This window comes from Phodopus roborovskii, unplaced genomic scaffold, assembly GCF_943737965.1.
Source record: "Phodopus roborovskii unplaced genomic scaffold, PHOROB, whole genome shotgun sequence".
Classification (NCBI taxonomy): domain Eukaryota; kingdom Metazoa; phylum Chordata; class Mammalia; order Rodentia; family Cricetidae; genus Phodopus; species Phodopus roborovskii.
Genome location: NW_026126549.1, coordinates 28,867,592 through 28,887,496, shown reverse-complemented (window position 1 = coordinate 28,887,496; position 19,905 = coordinate 28,867,592). Strand labels below are relative to the sequence as shown.

Sequence of the window (19,905 nt, the reverse complement as noted above, 5' to 3'; positions counted from 1 at the left end):
CACCCAAAACTGAGTCCTTGACCTTCCCCTGCCCAACCTCTTAGCTGACATTAGTATTACAGGTCTGTAAAGAACAGCAACTCTAGCTCCACATCTCATGGTAGCATCTGAGTCTCCATTTTCTACTTCCGGTCTGCAGCTCACATCTCAAGACTGTTTTTCGCCTCTTCTAACACCCAAATCTCCCCATTGGCTATCCCATTTTCAACTGTGCCTTCCATATTTTTCCCTAACTAGTATAGTTCCATGGTCATGTCATCTGCAAACACGTTTCATTTTTGTGATCCCCATGATTTCTACTCTCATGATCCATATTTTTAAGCATTCCAATCTTTGAAATGAGACAGAGCCCAACAGTGTCTCTTTCATCTCTCATCTAGTGATTCTGTGTTACTTAAGAAAATTTACTGAATACTGCCCTTGCTGACCAATTTTATCTTTTTCACATTACAATCCAATTTGTCTTCTCACAAAACCTAGTGTTCTGAAGCTAACTAAAGATTGGCAGAGTGATGCATGCTATCTTTAACCTCAATGAATCTCTGAGTTCAAGGCCAGTTGGTCTATACAATGAGATCAGGGGCAATGAAGGTGATCAAAAGAGAAATTAAAATGTCAAACTGCTAAAATTTTGTCCTACTCTGACCAGTCCTTCAACAGCAGCCACTCGGTTTTCTGGAGTGTGATTTCTCTCTCCTTTGCCCTACTTTACTAAGTAGTGATCTTTTTCTCAACCCATTTTTGCTGATTCCATCTACAATAGCTGAACTCTAGAGCATCTTAGGGCTTGATCCTGTATCTCTGCCTGTGTCTGGGATTCACCAGTCTCATTACTTGGAATATATGTGTGTGTCAGTGACTTTCCACCTGACCTCTGTACTAGTTCAGAGTGCCCACTGCTCAGGGCATCCACATCTGTGTGTTCCAGGCATCTCGCTCTGGCACCATCACGTCACTTCTATCCAGCCTTATTCATTCTTCCTCTAAGCTAATCTGAGAAAACAGAAAGCCCATCCACTCCCTCCATCTAGAACACAAGGGTTCACCTCCAGTCTTCTGTCCTTCTCTACATCCAATCTCCTAACAAATCCCATTAGTAATTCCATTGTGTTCAGCACTATGCATCTCCTAAGTCTTGGCCATTCCTCACTAGACAAAACTATTTTCTCACTTCCACTCTTCTCCATTTCATATCAAATTAACAGTACCCTGTATTCAATATGGACCCACACTTCAATACTATTAACACCTTGAAAAGACCTCCATGCTGTACTAATTCTATCACCTGTGAAGTATCTGCTCCCTCTCCATCCAACTACACCTACAGGCACTGAAGACACTCCAACCAGCAAAAAATACACAGGCATAGCACAGGGGTCTTTGGAAAAGCCTTCAGTCACTTTCTCTGTAAGTCAGGAGACATATTATCTTTGTATTAATTGGAGTGGAAATCCTGGGAAGGCTGAAGCTAAGGGTAGGTAGTCCTTACCACAATACACCAGACAAAGCAATTCATGATGGTGAATGGACCATAGAACCCTCAGTTACTCAGTAACTGAGACATCCATAATCAGGTAAATAGTTATTCTGAACTATATCAAATGGCCTGGCCCATCTTTACCTCTCACGCCTTGCTCTCCTTCCTGCTTTAGTAAAAGAAAAAAGGGAAGGAAGGAAGGAAGGAAGGAAGGAAGGAAGGGAGGAAGGGAGGAAGGAGGGAGGGAGGGAGGGAGGGAGGAAGGAAGGTTGGTTAGGTTTTTTCAGCTACAAATTTGTTTGAGGTCCTAATGAAGATAAACTTTCTGTAGGAGAAACACACACACCAAAAGTATAGCACACAATTCAAAGGATCCTGGAAGTTTCTGAGGCAAGCACCCCCAAGTTCAATCCTCCATCCTGGTTTAGGTTCCTTCCAAGCTGTCTTTCAATATTTAGAGAAAGCCATTCTAATCATTTTATAGGGTAATTAAAATATGCACATATAATATGCAAAAAGGGGGGATAACTAATCTTGTCCTCCAGGGAGCAGGAGAGTTGAAGAGTTGAAACAGGGAAGCAGGAGGGAATGTTTACCCACTGGGTATCCTTTCACTATTTACCTACATTGTTCCACCTAATAAGAAACCCAAATTATAAAACTTTTAAAGACCAGTCATAAAATATGCTTTCTGAACCTTCTAATCCCTGGAAATTGGTGATATAAAGGACAGCAGGTCCATTCCAATTCTGATTGTCTCTACCTTCCTTGATTTCTCCATGGCATTAACAAAACCATTTTCTATGCTTCTGTAGTGCAGTATTTTCTTGACTTTGCTCTTACCTTTGGAAAAGTCCTTTTCAATTTCCCATGGGAGTTTTTATTCATCTCATCTGCATTCTGCAGTGTGAAAAAGTACCTTTCCTATTTGTCTCTATACTGAACACTACAAGAGACAAATCACTAGGGCAGGAATCCTCGAGTAATGAATTGTGAGAGCTAACATGTTCCTCTTTTGGAAAGCTAAGAAATACAACTACTATAACTCCATCAGCTTCAGCCCAACCCACAGGTTCTTCCCTTGCCAGCAACCACCCCATGGACAACTTCACACACACTTGCACATAGCTAACACACTTTAGAGTAACAGTCTACAAGCATAAGGGGCATGTGTGCAAACAGATTAGTAAGAGCTAGGTTTGATCTTTTGATAATAACCCACTGCTACAGGAATGCCTATGAAACCCACAATGCTCCAAAAAGCTAGCACTAACCCATTACCAAAGTGGAACCTATTGCTTATACTCCACTAGGCCACCCTGTCAATAGTTCCTCCCCCTCAAAATCACAGTGCTGAGGGCCAAGTCCCCAAACAGGGACCTCTAGAACACAAACTGTAACCAAGCTACAGCAGTGACTAAGGCCATCAATTCTCTTTCCCTATGACCAGGAGGAACTTAAATCTATTTCTTCTGATTCTTCTCTTTCAATACATCCTATGAAGGCATTAATTTAAGACCACTAGTTTTCTGGACTAAAAGAGCCCAATTAGCTTGCCTACTTCCAGCTTCACCCTTTTCCAATCCAGTCTCCATACTAAGTCTAAGTCTAAGTCCACATTAAGTCTAAACCAAAGTGCAAACCATCCACTAACTTACAAATTTTTTTATCCTCTACGGCCATTGCCCCCGAGTTACACTAGTGAACTATAAATTTTATGTCTCATTACTTGGCGAGAATAATTGAAACAAGCATCTTCTAGGTGTCTGAGAATCTAGGATACAGATATATATTACCCAAGTCTATGCCTGTAACCACAATAACATACTAACTACTCCCATTACCCAAGATAATTCATAAAGAATCAAAGATGGCAGATTGGACATGAAACTGGTCTGAGGAAATAGAGGAAGGCAGTGGAAGAACTGCATACTCCCAGGGTAGTGCAGTGCTGCTAAGTTAAACTCAGAAGACTTGCTCCACACAATAGTGTTATAATTCAAGAGAAGTAGCACATAAGAGAAAGATGACATGCTACAGGGTTCAAGGGGGGGGGGAATATTAGGGAAAGGAATCATAAAGGGGGAAGGAGGAGGGGGGAGACTGGAGAGGAAGAGCAGGAGAGGGCAGAGAGACAGAAAGGGAGAGGGAGAGATAGAGGGAGGGAGGGAGGGAGAGAGAGGATGGGAGGTAGGCAGGTCCCTTTAAAAGGGAATGAAGAGAATGTGCACAGGTGGTGCTCTTAGTGGCTGCAGCTGAGGGCGTATCCTGTCAGAACTTCAAGGACAGGCCAGTACAGATGCCTGAATACTAACAAATAGTAACCTGGAAAATAAATCGTAGGGCATATTAACATCAGGATATTTGCACTTTAAGTTTTGTAGCTTCACTTCTAAAACATTTATATTACAGTATTTAAAAAATAGAAACATAAGGAATTTAATTTAATGTAGGATTTTTAATAGAAGCTAGATTCCCAAATTCCCTAAATATGCTTTGCATTCACAACCTAATGTAGATCATCCCAGAAAATCTCCAACTAACTTTTAGAAATTATCTTGTTTTAAATTAGTATTTATTTTCTCCCTCCCTCGTGTGTGTGTGTGTGTGTGTGTGTGTGTGTGTGTGTGTGTGTATGTGTGTATGCGCGTGCGCGAGGGCTCACTCGTTCATTCTCACATGATGTATATGTGTGCATGCACATACATGTGCCCTCTCCTTCCACCTTTTCATGGATCCTGTCCTGAGAATGTAACTCAGATCGTCACACTTGGCAACAAGGGCCCTTAACTGCTTAGTCATCTCACCCACTTAAAATTACCATCTTGTTTCTACCACCTCCTTAAAATGTCAAATCCTATCTCTGAAACCTTGAGATATCTTTGAAGTCTGTGTGTATGTATATACATATATATATATATATATATATATATACATACACACACACACACACACACACACAAATATAGGCACAAAAATATTTTACACGTGAAACTAAGATTTTGCCCTTTTATTCCAAAACTGTGCTGCCCACAGGCTAAGCACCAGGCATACACAGCCACACATTAGTCACGTGTGTAGTTATAGCTAACACAATTCCATTCCAGAATGCTGCACAGTGAGAAAAGTGCCATCACTTCACCACAACCTAGTTGGTCACTTTCACAAAACTGTGTGCCACCTGCCCCCATCAACTCCCGTGAGATCTTCAGTACCAACTTGGTATTTCAACTATTTTATCACCTTGACAGATGGGGGTTGCCTGCAAATAATTATAGCAGTGGCAAGAAAAATCAATAAAGTATAATGAAATCAAGAATGCAATCAACTTGGGAGGTTAGATTCAGACTAAATTTGAGAAAAGCAAAACAAGTACAAAACTGCAGTGTATGCTAACCCAAAGCCAATGCCCACTCCATCCGACTTACCCCCTGGAATATAATTAAAACCCACTTTGCAAAGATCTTCAAAGCAGTCTTTTCAATTACAATTGAAAATCCCATTCATTAGCAATAACCTCTTTAATATAGAAGATATACATCAAGATCACAGTTTATAGTTGGTCAATCCTCTTTAAAACCTTACTTTGTTAACTATATTCCCAGTTCTAAAAAGAAATTTTTAAACTTAAAAAAAAAAAAATGTACTTTAGCCAAGCTTACTACATATACAAATTTCTGTCAGCCACATTTCCTAACTCTCTTTCTATAGTACTATCACAAAAAACAACATCACTCAGCTAACTACACCACAATTATGTTTCCTGCTTGTAAAAATAGTGTTACTCCCAAAGGGAGTCTGCTTTTAAAATTGCAACAACTCCCACTGTGGCTACTTACCCAAACCTTTTAAAACACAGATCAAGGCAAGACCAGGCACCTCACACTTCATACAGAATGTCAGAAAACCATGAAAACAAAAGGCACTTCCAAACTCGTGTTGTATGAATTTATTATTACCACTATACACTTCTTCAATCAGGTGGCTAGCAAATCAAACATTAAGTATTTATTTAACAGGCTACTGGGTGCAAGGTTTGGGGGCTACTGTACAAAACAAAAACAAAACAGAGTCCTTGCTCCCAAGGAGCGCACAGTCTAGCTGAAGCACAGGCACAAACACAATGGCAAAGCTTAGCAGTCACCATGGAGGAAGGGACAGGATTCCCAGTGATGCAGGCAATAGAGCTGAGCCTCAGCTGAGGAGTCGCCAGATGGAGGGGGAGGGGAAGCACATTCCAAGCAGAGGGAACAGCACAGAAGCAAGCAGGTCCTGAAAATGCATGCCATGCTGCAGGTGAGGAGTGAGCAAGCGGTCCAGAGCAGCTAGAGCAGGGAGGTGGGGGGCACACAAACTAGAGACAAATTAGTGTTTGCTTTTAATGAACCATCACTGTCAGGAAGTAAAGCTTCAAATTAAATGAGGCTAAAATGTGATTCTGGGAACAACAGCAGAGTTTAAAAACACTGTCTTCACTTCACAGAAAGTTAGGGCCTCCTATAGCATGTACTTGGGTGGTATTATGGTTAGAGTTAAAGTGGCAGTTTTAGACAATCTTAATTTTCTTGTCCTATATACACACATATATGCATACACACATGTAGACTAGTGTGTATGTGTGCTTCAGAAAAGGAAAAGACAAGAAGGGAAAGAACTTGAAACAGAAGCTTCCTCTATTGAATACCATGCTACACAAGGTAGCATGGTGCACAGCAAGGTGGCTGCAGTTTAGGGAAGGGGCAATTAAGGAGGGCAAAAAAAAAAAAGAGAGAGAGAGAGAGAGAGAGAGAGAGAGAGAGAGAGAAAGAAAAAGAAAAAAGAAAAAATAGCAAGGGTCAATATTTTGCTAAATGTTTTTATGTAAATTCCCACTTCGTTTCTGCAATAATGCTATGGGAGTTTTATTAGCCTCTACTCTACAAAACACCTGAGGCCTTCAGAGGCTTCAACTTCAGAAAGCTGTCTATATCAGACACTACACTACCATAGATTGTATCAGCTAATCCTCAGCACAGCCAGGCCACCAAGCCCATGCCTGGCTGAGTGCAAAGCCTGGTTCCTGAATGAATGCTACACTTCTAAGGGCCTGGCAGGGTTACCTCAGTCAGATCCTATGAAATGCCTCTACTTCTTTGTTTTCACAGGATTGCTGTGAGAACGTCGTCATCATGGTAAAACACAAATACAGACTCCTAAGATTTATGGGAATGAAACCTTTAACAACTGATAACAATATCATCATCATTAACTCAGGCATCCACAGTGCTGACTTCACCTAACTCCTGACTTGGCACCAAGGGTGGCAACCCAGAGAAAGCATGCAAGTCAGTGAGCTGTCCATGGGTCACACACAGCCAGTTGTCCTTGCAAAAACAAAACAGACTTTCGTTTGTAAAGATGCTAAAGCTTTAATCAAATTAAATTAACATATTCCAATGCGACTTCTTTATATTGCTATAGAATAATTAACCAAGCAGCTCCAGAAAATTAAAGACTAGTGAAAAAAATCTAAGGATGAGAATAATGATGCCTACGAGTCGGTATCATCAAATCAGTCACACTACCCCTCCTCAGATTCTGAACTTCAAAATTAATTACACACTATGTGGTAATGCGGCCTGTTTTTAGGAAACAGAAAAAATATACTTTAAAAAAAAATTCAAAGTGTAATACATGCTATTGATCTACCCTGCCCAATTACTCTCACTTTCTCTGTTCAAGTACTTCTAAACACAGAAAACTAAAGCCTGCTTGTAAGTTTTAAGATAGTGTGTAGTGGGGAGAGACACTCAGACAACAGAGATCTGGATGGCACAGGAGACACCTATACGGAGCTTCCGGCAAGCATGTCTGTGCCTGAGAACATTTACCAACCTTGTTCTGATTGAGAGGGTCACTCCGCAGCCTCTGCTTGTTCTTCTGTAATTTGCTAGGCATCATCTTGCCAGTTCTGAAGTCAAAGCTGCTGAGGTCAACGGCATTGCCCAGATACCTTGCCAGTTGAGGTTTACTTCTGAACTTCTTACCACTTGGACTACAAGAAGAAAAAAGTTTAATTACACAAAAGGAAATATTAAATGCCTCTACATAATCCTTTTAAAATAGATTCCTATATAACCTTTTAAAACAGTAATTTCTGTTCCTGATTGTTACAAATTATATGTGTTTGGTTTAATTCTGCAATGATTACAATTCTTGAAGGAATGCCTTAACTTTCTGCAGAGAGAGATACTGTATCATTTAATACAGCTCTCCCGGCCCACACTGCACATTCTGCTACTGATTGCTTGCTATCACTCACTCAGCTAACTGCCTGAGAACTGAACACAACACAGCACACTCCCTGCAAGGGTCTGTATTCTCACCAATCCTTTCCATACTGCCTTTGGAAAACACTGGCTTATATATCATGCCACGCACTCAGAAACTTTTAAAGTCAGTAGCCTGTTTAAAACATGAATTTGGAATCCACATAATCTGGCATAAGCTTATAGTATCTATAACAGGAAAAAAAAACTCAAAATTTGACACATAAATGCTTCCTAATACTAAAACTACAATAACTAGACATTAAAAACAAGCAAGAACATCTGGAAACCTGTTTATACAACAGCAAACTATCTAAAATAAGCATATCAAGTGAACAGGTTATATTTAGGAACATATATGTATATATGTGTGAATTAACAACTAATGAAAAGAGGCCATAAATTTGAAAGCAACCCCAGAGGAAAATATATATATGGATTTGGAGGGAGGAAAGGGGAGAATTTTTGCAATTATAATCACAAAAGAAAAAGAAAAAAAAAAAAAGAACAGGAATCTAAAGAGAAAAAGTTAAGTAAAATAAGCCTATCAAAAATAACTTCTTAACCAGATGTGATGGCCTGGCCTGTAATCCCAGCACTCAAAATGTGGGAGCTAAAGGTCAGCTTCAAACACTAAGCTACTTCCAGACTACCCAGGGCTGTGAGATCCTGCCTCAAAAAAGCCAACTAAATCAATAATTTACTGCTTGTAAACAAAAAATGCTAAAGATACAAACTTGTAAAAGTGCCAGGGCTCCACAGAACAGACTTTTCCCTAATAGGATTTCTGTGTCATTAGTCTGTAATAAATTGTTTTTTAGGGACAATGTCCCTAAAGTCTTATCTAACAATTTTGATAAGCCAAACAGCTAGAACAAACTGTAACTATGTCTGCAGAAAAACCCCTGAGAATTCCAGAAAGCATCTCAGAGAGGCTGGCATGTTGCACCTACAATTTAGCCCTGCACTAACTAGTCACAATATGTGAAAAATAATTCAACAGACAAAGAGCTTTAAAACAATGAGAAACAAAACAATAAAACATTACTTTGAACTGAAGTAACTTCAGGCTCAGGTCTAAGAAACAATACATGCCACCACCTGTCATATTCTACAGCAATCTGTCATCACAGATTTTGGACAGATGGAAGAACTATTAACCTTTGTTTTTCACAATCCCATGACTTAAGCATACTTGGAACACAATTCAAATTATACAAAATCCATCCAACAGATGATGATTACAACCACCAACAACAGACCATAAGAGAAAAAAAAGTAGCCAAAACCAAAATCCAGTCTGGGAAAGAAGACACAATCCCATAGAGAATACCTCAAATCCAACTGCAATTTATACTGGAAACTGCTCAAACTACACAATAAACAACCAGGGTACTTCCAACTCTACCCAAAGCTTGATCCTCACTATGAACCACATGCTTCCTTCCCCCTTCACTCCCTGCCTGTACTTAATCAGTTACTCCCTTCTTTGCCAGGAGCATCACTGCCCATGTGGCTAACCCTCCAAGCTGGATGGGCACTATCAATCCTTCAGCACCCACATCCCTCTGCCACCCACCTGGCACCAAGTTCAAATTCTATATGCTCAGATCCCCCAATGGTGACAAAATGCCTTTCCCTCAGCACATCATCAAAAGAGCTCAATCAAATGTACTGTTTGCAGACTTTTACCTGTCAACTTTGGTATCCTGAATTCCAACCTCAGTCTCTGAAATATATACCTGTGATTCCTCCCAGTCTTTCCAGATAGGATGAACTTGTCAATGAGATATTAAGTTCTTCAAGCCTACCTCAACTGTCATGTTCCTAGGTAACTATGTTATTCTCGAATCCAAATGAAAAACAATTACACAATCCTCTGAAATTTTATTTCATTATAATTCTTGTATGTTTACAACAACCAAATATTATAAACCCCTTTTTCTAAAACTGTCAAATGCATTGTATAGAAGCAACCATTAAACAAAGTAACTTTCTGAGAGCAAGAGACCTATCAATTGAATAAGAAAGAATGTAGTTTTCTTTTGCAGGCACACAAGGATGAATCATATATTTAAAATTAAAAATTTCATGTTGAGTCAATTTTACTACATAAGTCTTTCTAAATCACTCAAATTAATTTGAAAAGTTGTACAAAATATTATATCTGTCATTTATATGATTACAGTTTCAATTAAACTAGATATCCATAAAGCCTTTGTAATTCAATAGTCACGTGACTAATAACAGTCTGATAAGCAATCCTAAAAAACAGAGTGAATCAGGAAATAGAGGAGGAAGAGAGGGAGAGAGGGAAGAAGCTAGGCTAGTGATGCAAGCTGTGATCTGGGCTACTTAGAGGCAAAGCAAGAGAGAGTTCAAGCCCAGCCTGGGTAGCTTCTAAGACGTGAGGAGCCATAAAGCTCAGCAATAGGACACTCCTAACATCTACAAGGCCCTAGGCTCAGCATCTCCAGTACATAAAAAAGAACAAGAAAACATTTTCCACAAAATAAAATGACAATTCTCAATCAGACTTCCCCCAAAGGATCCTTCTAATGTAATAATAAAACATGCTCCAGCATGGACCTTCCTTTAACTGACTTATTTTCAGAACTTGAGAATATTCAGACAGTAACTTTTACCAAAAAGATAAGCCCAACTATGCATAGTATGTGGCTGAGACAAACAGAAAGTTGTTTTGGGAAGACCAATAAATTTCAAAACTGAATGTGCAAGAGGTACTTCCTTATGTGTTAAAAGTCACCTTAATACACCAGCACCTCAGTGTCAAATCTTCTACAGAGAAATAGTCATTACACTCTAGACACTTCTCCAAGGAGTGTAAATACCTAGGGATTCAATCCCAAAACTATTCTGGGCTTGCCGACACAGGTCAGGGTACAGAGCTGGCCCAGCAAGCACAAGGCACAAGGTACAAGTCTCACATACTCCACTAATAAACTATATAATCCAAGAAGGGTAAAATGTACAAGTTTACAATATTAGTAATATCAAGTGGTTCTTGTAAGTTCTGCTTCACTCCTGCCATACAGATGAGACTCTGCAAGGTATCTGGCAGATATGTGCCATGTAGAAAACTCGGGATAGCCACTGGCCTTTCTGTAATGAGCTTCAAGAAGGTAAACCTGCCTTCTCCAGGGAATTTTAAGCCCAGGGACCTTGTTCTATAGGAGATGGGGCAAGCAATAGAAGGACAAGGCCCAAGAGAACAGTTTCAGAAGGAATGTGCTCATGACATTCCACCATCTACCTGCACAGCAGCAACTCATGCACCTTCTGAGTGCCCGCTGAGCACAGTGACCGCATTCCCAACCACCCTCTAAGATGGCTGCTACTGGTAAGCATCTCAAAAACACCAGGACTTGCAAAGTGACTAAGCTTTTATTCTAGAATGTCAATAAACTTTTTGTTCTAGAAGCACCAATTCATAACTTAAGTCTATAGTATTGCTTTTTTTTTGTTAACACTAGTAGATTGGTGAATGATGTTAGTCATTTTCAGTTTGCTCTGACCAAAGTTAATCCAGTAATGAAATAACTATCTCACTTTCAACCACAAAGAAAAATTCCCTGTCAACTGCCCCCATTCCTGAACTAACTTGCAATCATGCATTTAATTTCTCTTACCCACTATTTAATTAAAAATCAAAACCATGAGTTTAATCTCAGTTCATATGAAGACATTTCATCACTTGAGCCCATCTTCCTTTAATTTCTGTCAAACTGTTTAAAGTGATTGTTAAACCTAACTATACCTTAAAGGTTCTTTAGATTTATATATTTATTATATACTCAGTATTCTGTTTGCATGCATGACTGCACACCAGAAGAGGGCACCAAACTGCATTATAGATGGGTGTGAGCCACACTTCCGTTGCTAAGAATTGAACTCAAAGCCTCTGGAAGAGCAGCTAGCTCATGTTCTTAAACTCTGAGCCATCTCTCCAGCCTAAGATTCTTAAATATAATTATCCAAATGAAACATTATGTAGAAGAAAATATTAAAACTGAACCTGAAACATCAGAATACTTAGTGTCATTGGCATTGCGGTCACATTGTGAACTCACCTGGAACCATCATCACCTAAGGCAGACAACTGTACCATCGTGCCATCCTGCCTCTCCACAGACTTGCATATGCAACTAAAACTCTCCTCTGAAGCCTCTTCACTAACAGCAGAACACATTTTGATGACATGATGAACAAGAGCTTTAGTAGCTGTTACAAAGAACACACAAACTTATCTTCAAAGCCAGCCGGTGCTGACAACATGTGCTGTGAGCCTGGCAGTCACTACAGTGGAATGACACACAGCAGTCTGTGCAGGACAAGGACATCTCAGAAGGCAGGTGAAGAACACACTCAAAAGCACATACCCACCACCATCAAGAACTTTATAAGGAACTAAAGAACACACACACACACACACACACACAAATCTATATACTTTAACACTGGAAAAGATTAAACTAACCAAAACCTCAACTTTAAAACAAAACAAAAAAAACTTATTTTTTTTAAATGTATTTTATGTGTATGGGCATTTTGCCTGCATGTACGTCTGATACCACATGTATGCAGCGACCTTGCTCCCTGGAACTAGAGTCACAGACAGGCATGAGTCACCATGTGGAGGCTGGGAAGGAAATGCACACACGTCCTCTGGAAGAGCAGCCAGCACTCTTAACCCCTGAGCATCTAACCCCTTAGACTTTTAAGTTATGTCTTTACCCCTTTAAATTGTTCAAGCTTGAGTAAATATTCAAAACAAAAGATTTCCGTAACATTAAAGACAGCTCTCAGCAAAACCAAATTTGATCTGAGACAAAAAAAAAGTGAAACTGGAATTATCTTTTATCCTTAAATATAAACGTTGTCAGAAAATTGTCAAATATTTTTAAATGCATACCCCTGCTTCAGAAAACAGTGTAGACTGACAGGAAGGTCAACTCAACTCCACTCTCTGCAAATGTAAGTGCTCCTAAAATGGACATCCAGAAGCCCCTATACAACATGCCCCACTGGATTTTCACCTACTTTCATATTATTTCTATCTCCAGATCTGATCACTTACTAAATAATCACCTTTGAACTCATCCTTCAAATGGCCACAGTCAAAATGGTCTCAATCCCCTCAAGTCATCCTGACAGACTATCCACTAGTCCTTCCACAATGATCTTCCTAAAACAGCACCTCAACCATCAAAGCCGTCAATGTAAATTTAATTTTTAGAATATATAAATAAATAATTTTTATGTTTTATGTAAGCTTAAAATAAATTGAAAACATAAAACTAACAGTGGTCAGGGGTTTTCCCCATTAGCCACACAGAGAAAAGCTTTAGGCCTGCATTTGAGCCCCTTTTTAACCTGGCTCCTTTCGACCTTTCAACCCTACTTTCCACTTCTCTTATGCCATGACCTTTGTTCCCTCCATGTTGGTTAAGTCATTCTCTCATGAATGAGCTGGACAGAATGACCCACCTTTTACCTGGTCCATATTACAATGCTACAATCTCCAACATCTCCCCTGGAGACTCCTGCTTTTATTAATCTAACATCCTGTGTTTACCATGAAGACCCCACAGCACTCAGACTAAACATGTTTCCCTCCTGTGAAGCCATGCAGACAGCACCACTGTGGCAGAAATAATCACAACCTGACTTATGACTTACGAGTAAGTGAGCTATATGTGGTTATAAAATTTCCATGTTTCAATTTTAGCACCACAAGCAACCTACTTGAAGAGGTTTTTTATGAATGAAATTATGCAGTATTAAATTTGATTCCAATACTGAAGGTTGGGTCAGGGGTAATAACCTGGGACAGGGCTACAGTCATGCCTTCCCAGCCACGATGGATTGTGAACAAAAATAAACCTATAGGTGGTCGACCCTTACTGAATGCGTTGCTTATCTGGATACCTGAGCAAGGACAGTATTACTCAGTGTCAAGTATCGTGAGGTATGTGTGGCAACCAGACTCCACTAATAAGGGACAAACAAGGGCCTTGCTCATACCCACCACTGTTGAGCCAGGAGTTGGAGAACCATCTCCAGATCGACTCCTCTGGAGGCTCCTGCTTCTATTAAGATCTTTGTGGTTTTCATGGACCTCAACAACATCGAAGGCCTGTTCTTTCTAGCTCAAGAAAGTGAAGCCAGCCAAGAATGATAATGTGTGCCTGTAATTCGAGCATTTGGGAGGCTGAGATAGAGTTGCCACAACTTCAAAGCCAGCCTGGGATTACATGCCTAGTACCAGAACCAACAAGGGGTGTCAGGCGTAGGGGGGAGGGGGGCAGCGAAGGAAAGAGAAAGCAAGTTCCTAAAGAACCCTATGAAGAGAAAAGTATTTCAGAAACACAAACCAGCACTTGTTACCCAGAAAGCCAAATACTGGAAATAGAGGATCAAGGCCAGTAAGAGTTGCTGTCTTAGGGGTTCAAATGTGGCAATGAATTTTTTCAGGAACTGAACCAATGGATCCAGTAGTTTAGCAAACCACACCCTTTTTTAAAAAACACGCTTTGGATGATAACATATAAACTGCCACAGGACTATCTCAGTAACCCTGACAGAAGGTGCAATTATATACAGCACTTAATTGGCAACCAGAGGTGCTTCTATTACAACTCTGGCAGTTTCAAGGTGCAGCCAAAACATATTCCACCAAAACCTGAGCCCTTCCCTGTACATTTAATTTCAGTCCAATTAATAAGTGTCAGGCATACACCCTGTGTTAATAGGCATGGCTTAGTTTAAATTAATCTCCCCAGGAGCAGACTAATTCAGGGGTTAGCATTATTTGAATTGGTGTGAACAGCTGGGTAAAGGTGTTCACATTACCAGCAGGAGAGTTCACACTTGACCTACCATCACCAGATATTTTGAGCACCTGGTATAAGGCAGGTATCATATGGGACAACAACATGTAAAACTGAGTCTGAAAAGTAACATGAACTCAGTTACAATGGTCCATCACCACATAACTTGCCACAGAAAGTTTAGATCACAAGTCAAAGAACTACATTTCATGCCTTAAGTGTAAGAGAATCGCAACAAGTGACAGCAATTCTCATAGTCACTAACACCTTGCAAGAGGTCAACAAACTACAAACACTCTTTGTAGCTCTAAATAAGCACCAATCCTTTCAATGTCCTTTCCATTTCAGAGTACACGAAATCACACTGTCATGTCTTATAAAAAGATAAAATTACCACTACAGTGTTTAATGAATTTCCTAAAGATGAATTTGTACAGAAAGACGACTTTCAATTGGTTAAATTAGGATTATCTACCAAGTAGCGTTAGTATTTAAGTTTGAAAAAAGAAGAAGAAAAAGAAGGAGAAGAAGAAGAAGAAGAAGAAAGAAAGAAAGAAAGAAAGAAAGAAAATCCTATTAAAAATGTAGAACAGAGTCAGAAAAATGTGACCACGAACAGACAGGAGCTCTGTGGCAACCTGATCCGTTTCTGTTTGTCTACTTTTGTGAAGTACTGAACAAGCCCAGAGCCTAAAGGAGAACAGGCAAGGTCTTGAGATGGCTCAGTGGGTAGAGCGCTTGAAACACAAGTGAGTGTGAGGACTAGAGTCTGCTCCCTAGAATCCATGCAAGAGCTGACTGTCCTGCCTGAATTTCTCCCTCTCAGACACTTGGGAGAGGCCAGCTCCACTGGATGAAAAGGCCAGCTCTAGGTTCTGTCAGAGACCTTAACTAAATATGAAAGGTAGAGAGTTATTAAGGAAGAAACCTGATGTCAACCACAGGTTTCCACACCACATGCTAGATGTGCTAGATGTGCTAGATGTGTACAGTAGCACACGCCTTTAATCTCAGTACTTGTGGGGCAGAAACAGGCAGATCTGTGAGTACAAGGCCAGCCAGAACTACATGAGGCTCCAACTCCATGATAATAACAACAACAACAACTGCTAGGCAAGAATTTTACAATAGTTCAAAGCTCTGGTTATTTTATTTTTAACTTTTTACATGTATGCATTTATTTGGTGTATATGTGGTAGACAGTGTGCATATGAGGAGGAGGAGGTTAGAGGACCACTTCTGAGAATCAGTCTTCTCCATTCACCATGTGGGTCCCAGGGATCAAACTCAAGTCATTAGGCTTGACACCAAGCACCTTTACCTGCCAAACCATTTCACCAGCCTCTAATGTTGAATGCCTAGAAATAAGAGTCCCATTACTTAACCAAGATGGTGAAAATTCCTGGGCTCAAGTGATCCTGTCCCTCAATTTCCTGAGTATCTTGGACTAGAGGCATGTGCAACTGCACGGAGTTTGGCTTTTGAAATAGCCTTTCCAGCTGCATGCCCACCTAGAAAAGTTAACAGTCAAATGAAATCCAAAGCAAAGACGTGTAAACAATACTAAATGAAACAAATGTATCTGAAAGTTGTAGTGTTTTAACTTTTTGTTTTGTTTTTCAAGACATGGTTTCTCTGTGTAGCTTTTCTGGAACTTGCTCTGTAGAGCAGGCTGGCCTTGAACTCAGAGATCTACCTGCCTCACATCCTGAGTGCTGGGAGTAAAAGCCCAGGCCACTATGTCCTGCTAATGATTTATTTTTAGCACCATCACAGCACTGAATTGAACAGCGATGGAGAAACCCACACAATCACCTTCATAATTTGTTTTCTAGCTAGGCCTGGTGGTACAGAGCTGTAATCCCAGCTACCCAGGGGGCTGTACAAGAGCACCAACAGCTCATGGGAAATTCAGTTCAACTGGGAAAGTTTGCAAGGCTCTTGGCACAAAATTTTTAAAGCGGGCAGGAGAGCAGGTCATAACTGAGTTTATAGCATTTGCCCAGCATGTACAAGGAACAGATTCCATCCCCAACACTGAAAATAAGTTGTCTCAAACAAAGTGAAAGAATCTGAGTTGGAACCCAAGAGCTGAAGAGTAAACTAATCATTCCTGTGTCTGAGCAACAGGCAAGAATGTGGGGATGCTGCTCAGTAGCAGAATCCTTGCCTATGGATGCACAAGGGCCTAAGTTTGACCAACAGCACCAAGGAGGAAGGGAAAGCAATTATGTTCACATTTATGTTCTCTATCAGCAGTAACTACATCCATGTATTTGGATGCATGTAATTGTACACAACTTTTTAACATTTTAAGCTAAAATGTTCACGTGTATGAACTGGAAACACTATACATAAGCATATTTCCCCTGCCCAGGTGAATGACCAATAGGAAATCTTTCATATTATTCCAGCTTCTGGATGACTAAGGACTAGTTCCCCAACACTCAAATATCCCACTACCTGAAAACCCTTCAATCTGTCCACACAGAGACGTCCAAAATACTGAAGATAACATGTTTGTACTCTCTGATAAATGGGGTGGATGTGGAGGAATATTCAGTTTATTTATAATCCCACTGGTATCAACGGCCACTGGCCCTTTCCTGAGGTTGCCACCTATCGAAAATGAAGGACATGAGCAGTGTAACCACGGGACTGCAGGATGACATTCAAGTGAAAACCTTGAAACATTTTGGCTCTATTTTTCAACTTTATTCCTGGTTGGCACTTGGGGGAAGATAACTGCACAGCAGCAGCACCTCTGAGCCTTCCCTCACCAAATGCCAGGTGAGAACCAAAAAATGTCTCCAGACACTGCCACATGTTCACTGGGGGGAAACAAACGTTGGTCTAGGAGTCTGACAACTTCCGTTGTCAAAAGACGAGAATGTCCTGCCACGCCAAAGCAGTCCACAGTTTCAGCAGTTACAACTGCCTACTTTATGTGAAACCTCCTGGATCCTACAAAGTTCACTCAAACTGTCTTCCTGTAGATGGCTAATTCTTCCACATGTGCAAGATTAAACGCACTTCTGATGATGAATCTGGGACATGCTGGGACAGGCGCCAACAGTGACTGGGTTTTATAGTTTCGATGAATTACACCTTCTTTTAACCCTTTCATGGAATGACTAACTAGCCCTCCATTAACCCTTCATTCGCAAACGGTTTTCCCCGGAAGCCTTCTACAGAATGTGCCCTCCCCACCTCTCAAACACTTGTGCCCCTCACTCCACTGAGGTCTAACCTCTGCCAAGGGCTCCAGACCCCCTTCCCTATCAGCTAACTCGGTCCTTGTCATATACCTTCAGGACTCCGTTCCAATCTTGCAACCCCTGCCCAGGCCAGTTCTTGACCCCTGACCCCCTACTTGACACTGCACACCCCCTCCCCCCCCCAGGAAGGTACCTGAAGTAGTAGACATCGCTCTTGCCAGCACTGAGCCCTGATTTTCGGATCACTTCCTCCTTCTTCCATCCGGGGGGGAGGGCAGGGCAGTCCATCCTCTTCCCGCTTTCCGTGGCCCGGGGTCCCCTGGGCCCCGGCCCCGCGCTCCCCGACGGGAAAGGGACAGGCTCCCGCCGGGGGGCGACGCCGCCACCGCTGCCGACGCCGGAGCCGCCCGCGCCGCCGTCGCCGCCAAGGCCGCTGCCGCCACTCTGGGGACGGCCGCGGCCCCGGCCCCGGCCCCGGCCACGGCCCCGACCCCGGCCCCGGCCACGGCCACGGCCACAGACGCCGCCGCCCCGGGCCGCCTGCTTCCACCGCCCCCGGCCACGGCCGCCGCCCCGAGCGCCTTCCCTGCGCACGCCGCTCACCGGGGACGGAGCGAGCGCGCTGCCCTGGCCCCCCTGCTCTATGGCGGAGTCGCCGCCAGCGCCGCTGCCGCCCGCCGCGCTCTCCCCCTCCTCCTGCTCCGGGCAGCAGCGGCCTCCCCCCGGGTGCGCGCGCATCCAGCCCCCTCCCCAGCCGGCTCTGCGCTTCTTCCGTAACCGAGCCCTTGGAATCCCGGAGACCCGCCCCGCCCGCAGCGCGGCGCGCGGGGGACGCGCGCAAGCATCATAGAGCGGGCGCGCACAGAGCGGCCCTCCCGCCCGGGGCGTGGCCCCGGCCGCGCCTCTTAGGTCCTCCAAGCTCTAGGCACGGCCATGTTGTCTCCGCCTCCTCGGGGCCACGCCCTCCGAGCCCACCTGCTCCGCCCCCCGCCTCGCCCTTCCGGCCCTACCCCCACTGGGCGCGCGGAATGCTGAAGCCTGGTGGGATCTAACTGACAAGTGTCAAGGGTGACCCTGGTACTTTGTTTCAAGTAAGGTTAAAGTGTAGCCACCGTGCGAGCCTACCTGTGCTTGCTTGTTCCATTAAGGAATAAATAAGCAAGCAAACGTCTCATTTCGTGTTTCCAGACTCAGGGGTTCTTTGAACGCAGTAGCTCTTAGGCCTCCTGTCCACCAGGGACTTCAGATTGGATGAATGAAGCACTATCCCCACGAAATAGTTCTCGGTGTCCTCCGGTGCTTGTGGTCAGGGCCACTGACTAATTCTCCTAGGACATTTGAAGGGTATAGGAAGGGAAATAATTGGGAATATTCTCTTCAGTGGTAAGGGTTTTGCTTCTAGATTCTCTGTAGAATGTCTAAAGTCCTTGAATTCACCTGGAATTGACCGCGTTTCAAGGGTCTTTTCTTGTTCTAAAATTGCTTTGTCTCGCATGAAATATCCGTGTCCTCTCACTTGGTAAACACGTCTTTATGTGGAAAGTCCAACTTGACCCACTGAACTACTTGAGGAATCTGTGTGTAATTCATCTAAGTGGGCCAGGTCATTATTCTGGAGTTGGATTGTCATGGAGAGGTCAATACTGGAACTATATGCTTTGGGGAGTCATTTATGAAGGGGAAAACTGAAGGAGACAGCCAAGCTAGGCATACAGCTCAGTGGTATCATATTAAGCAAGTATACATGAGGCCCTGGGCTTCATCCCCAGCACTACAAAGAAACGGGTGCAAAATCTCTTTCAAAACAGTAGTGAGACCACAAATGGGAAAATACATACTTTTGGAAGTTTTTATATTTCCATTTTGTGTCTATTGTACCTATAAATGTGTTTTAATGGAGCAAGTCACATGCATTTAAGCTCATTATTTTAGCTGCTAGCAGATTCAATTTACTAAATTCCAGTATATAGAGTTTAATGTTCCTCTATTAAGAAAAAAAAATGCATTTAGGAATTCCAGAAGTTTTATTGTCACATGTGATTTTCCTACTA

General features: G+C 42.1%; 1 protein-coding gene across 1 annotated transcript in view; it reads right to left on the bottom strand.

Annotated features, from left to right (window-relative positions):
- The window catches only part of Mbd2 (methyl-CpG binding domain protein 2), a 57,090-nt gene extending 38,384 nt beyond the window's left edge, over window positions 1-18,706 (bottom strand). Inside the window, exons 1-2 of the mRNA XM_051201087.1 lie at window positions 18,048-18,706; window positions 7,352-7,511 (exon numbers count right to left, since the gene is read on the bottom strand). Coding sequence (XP_051057044.1) covers window positions 7,352-7,511; window positions 18,048-18,592 — 705 coding nt within the window. The 5' untranslated portion in view covers window positions 18,593-18,706. The remainder of the gene's footprint in view (window positions 1-7,351; window positions 7,512-18,047) is intronic.
- Between the last annotated feature and the right edge of the window lie 1,199 nt (window positions 18,707-19,905).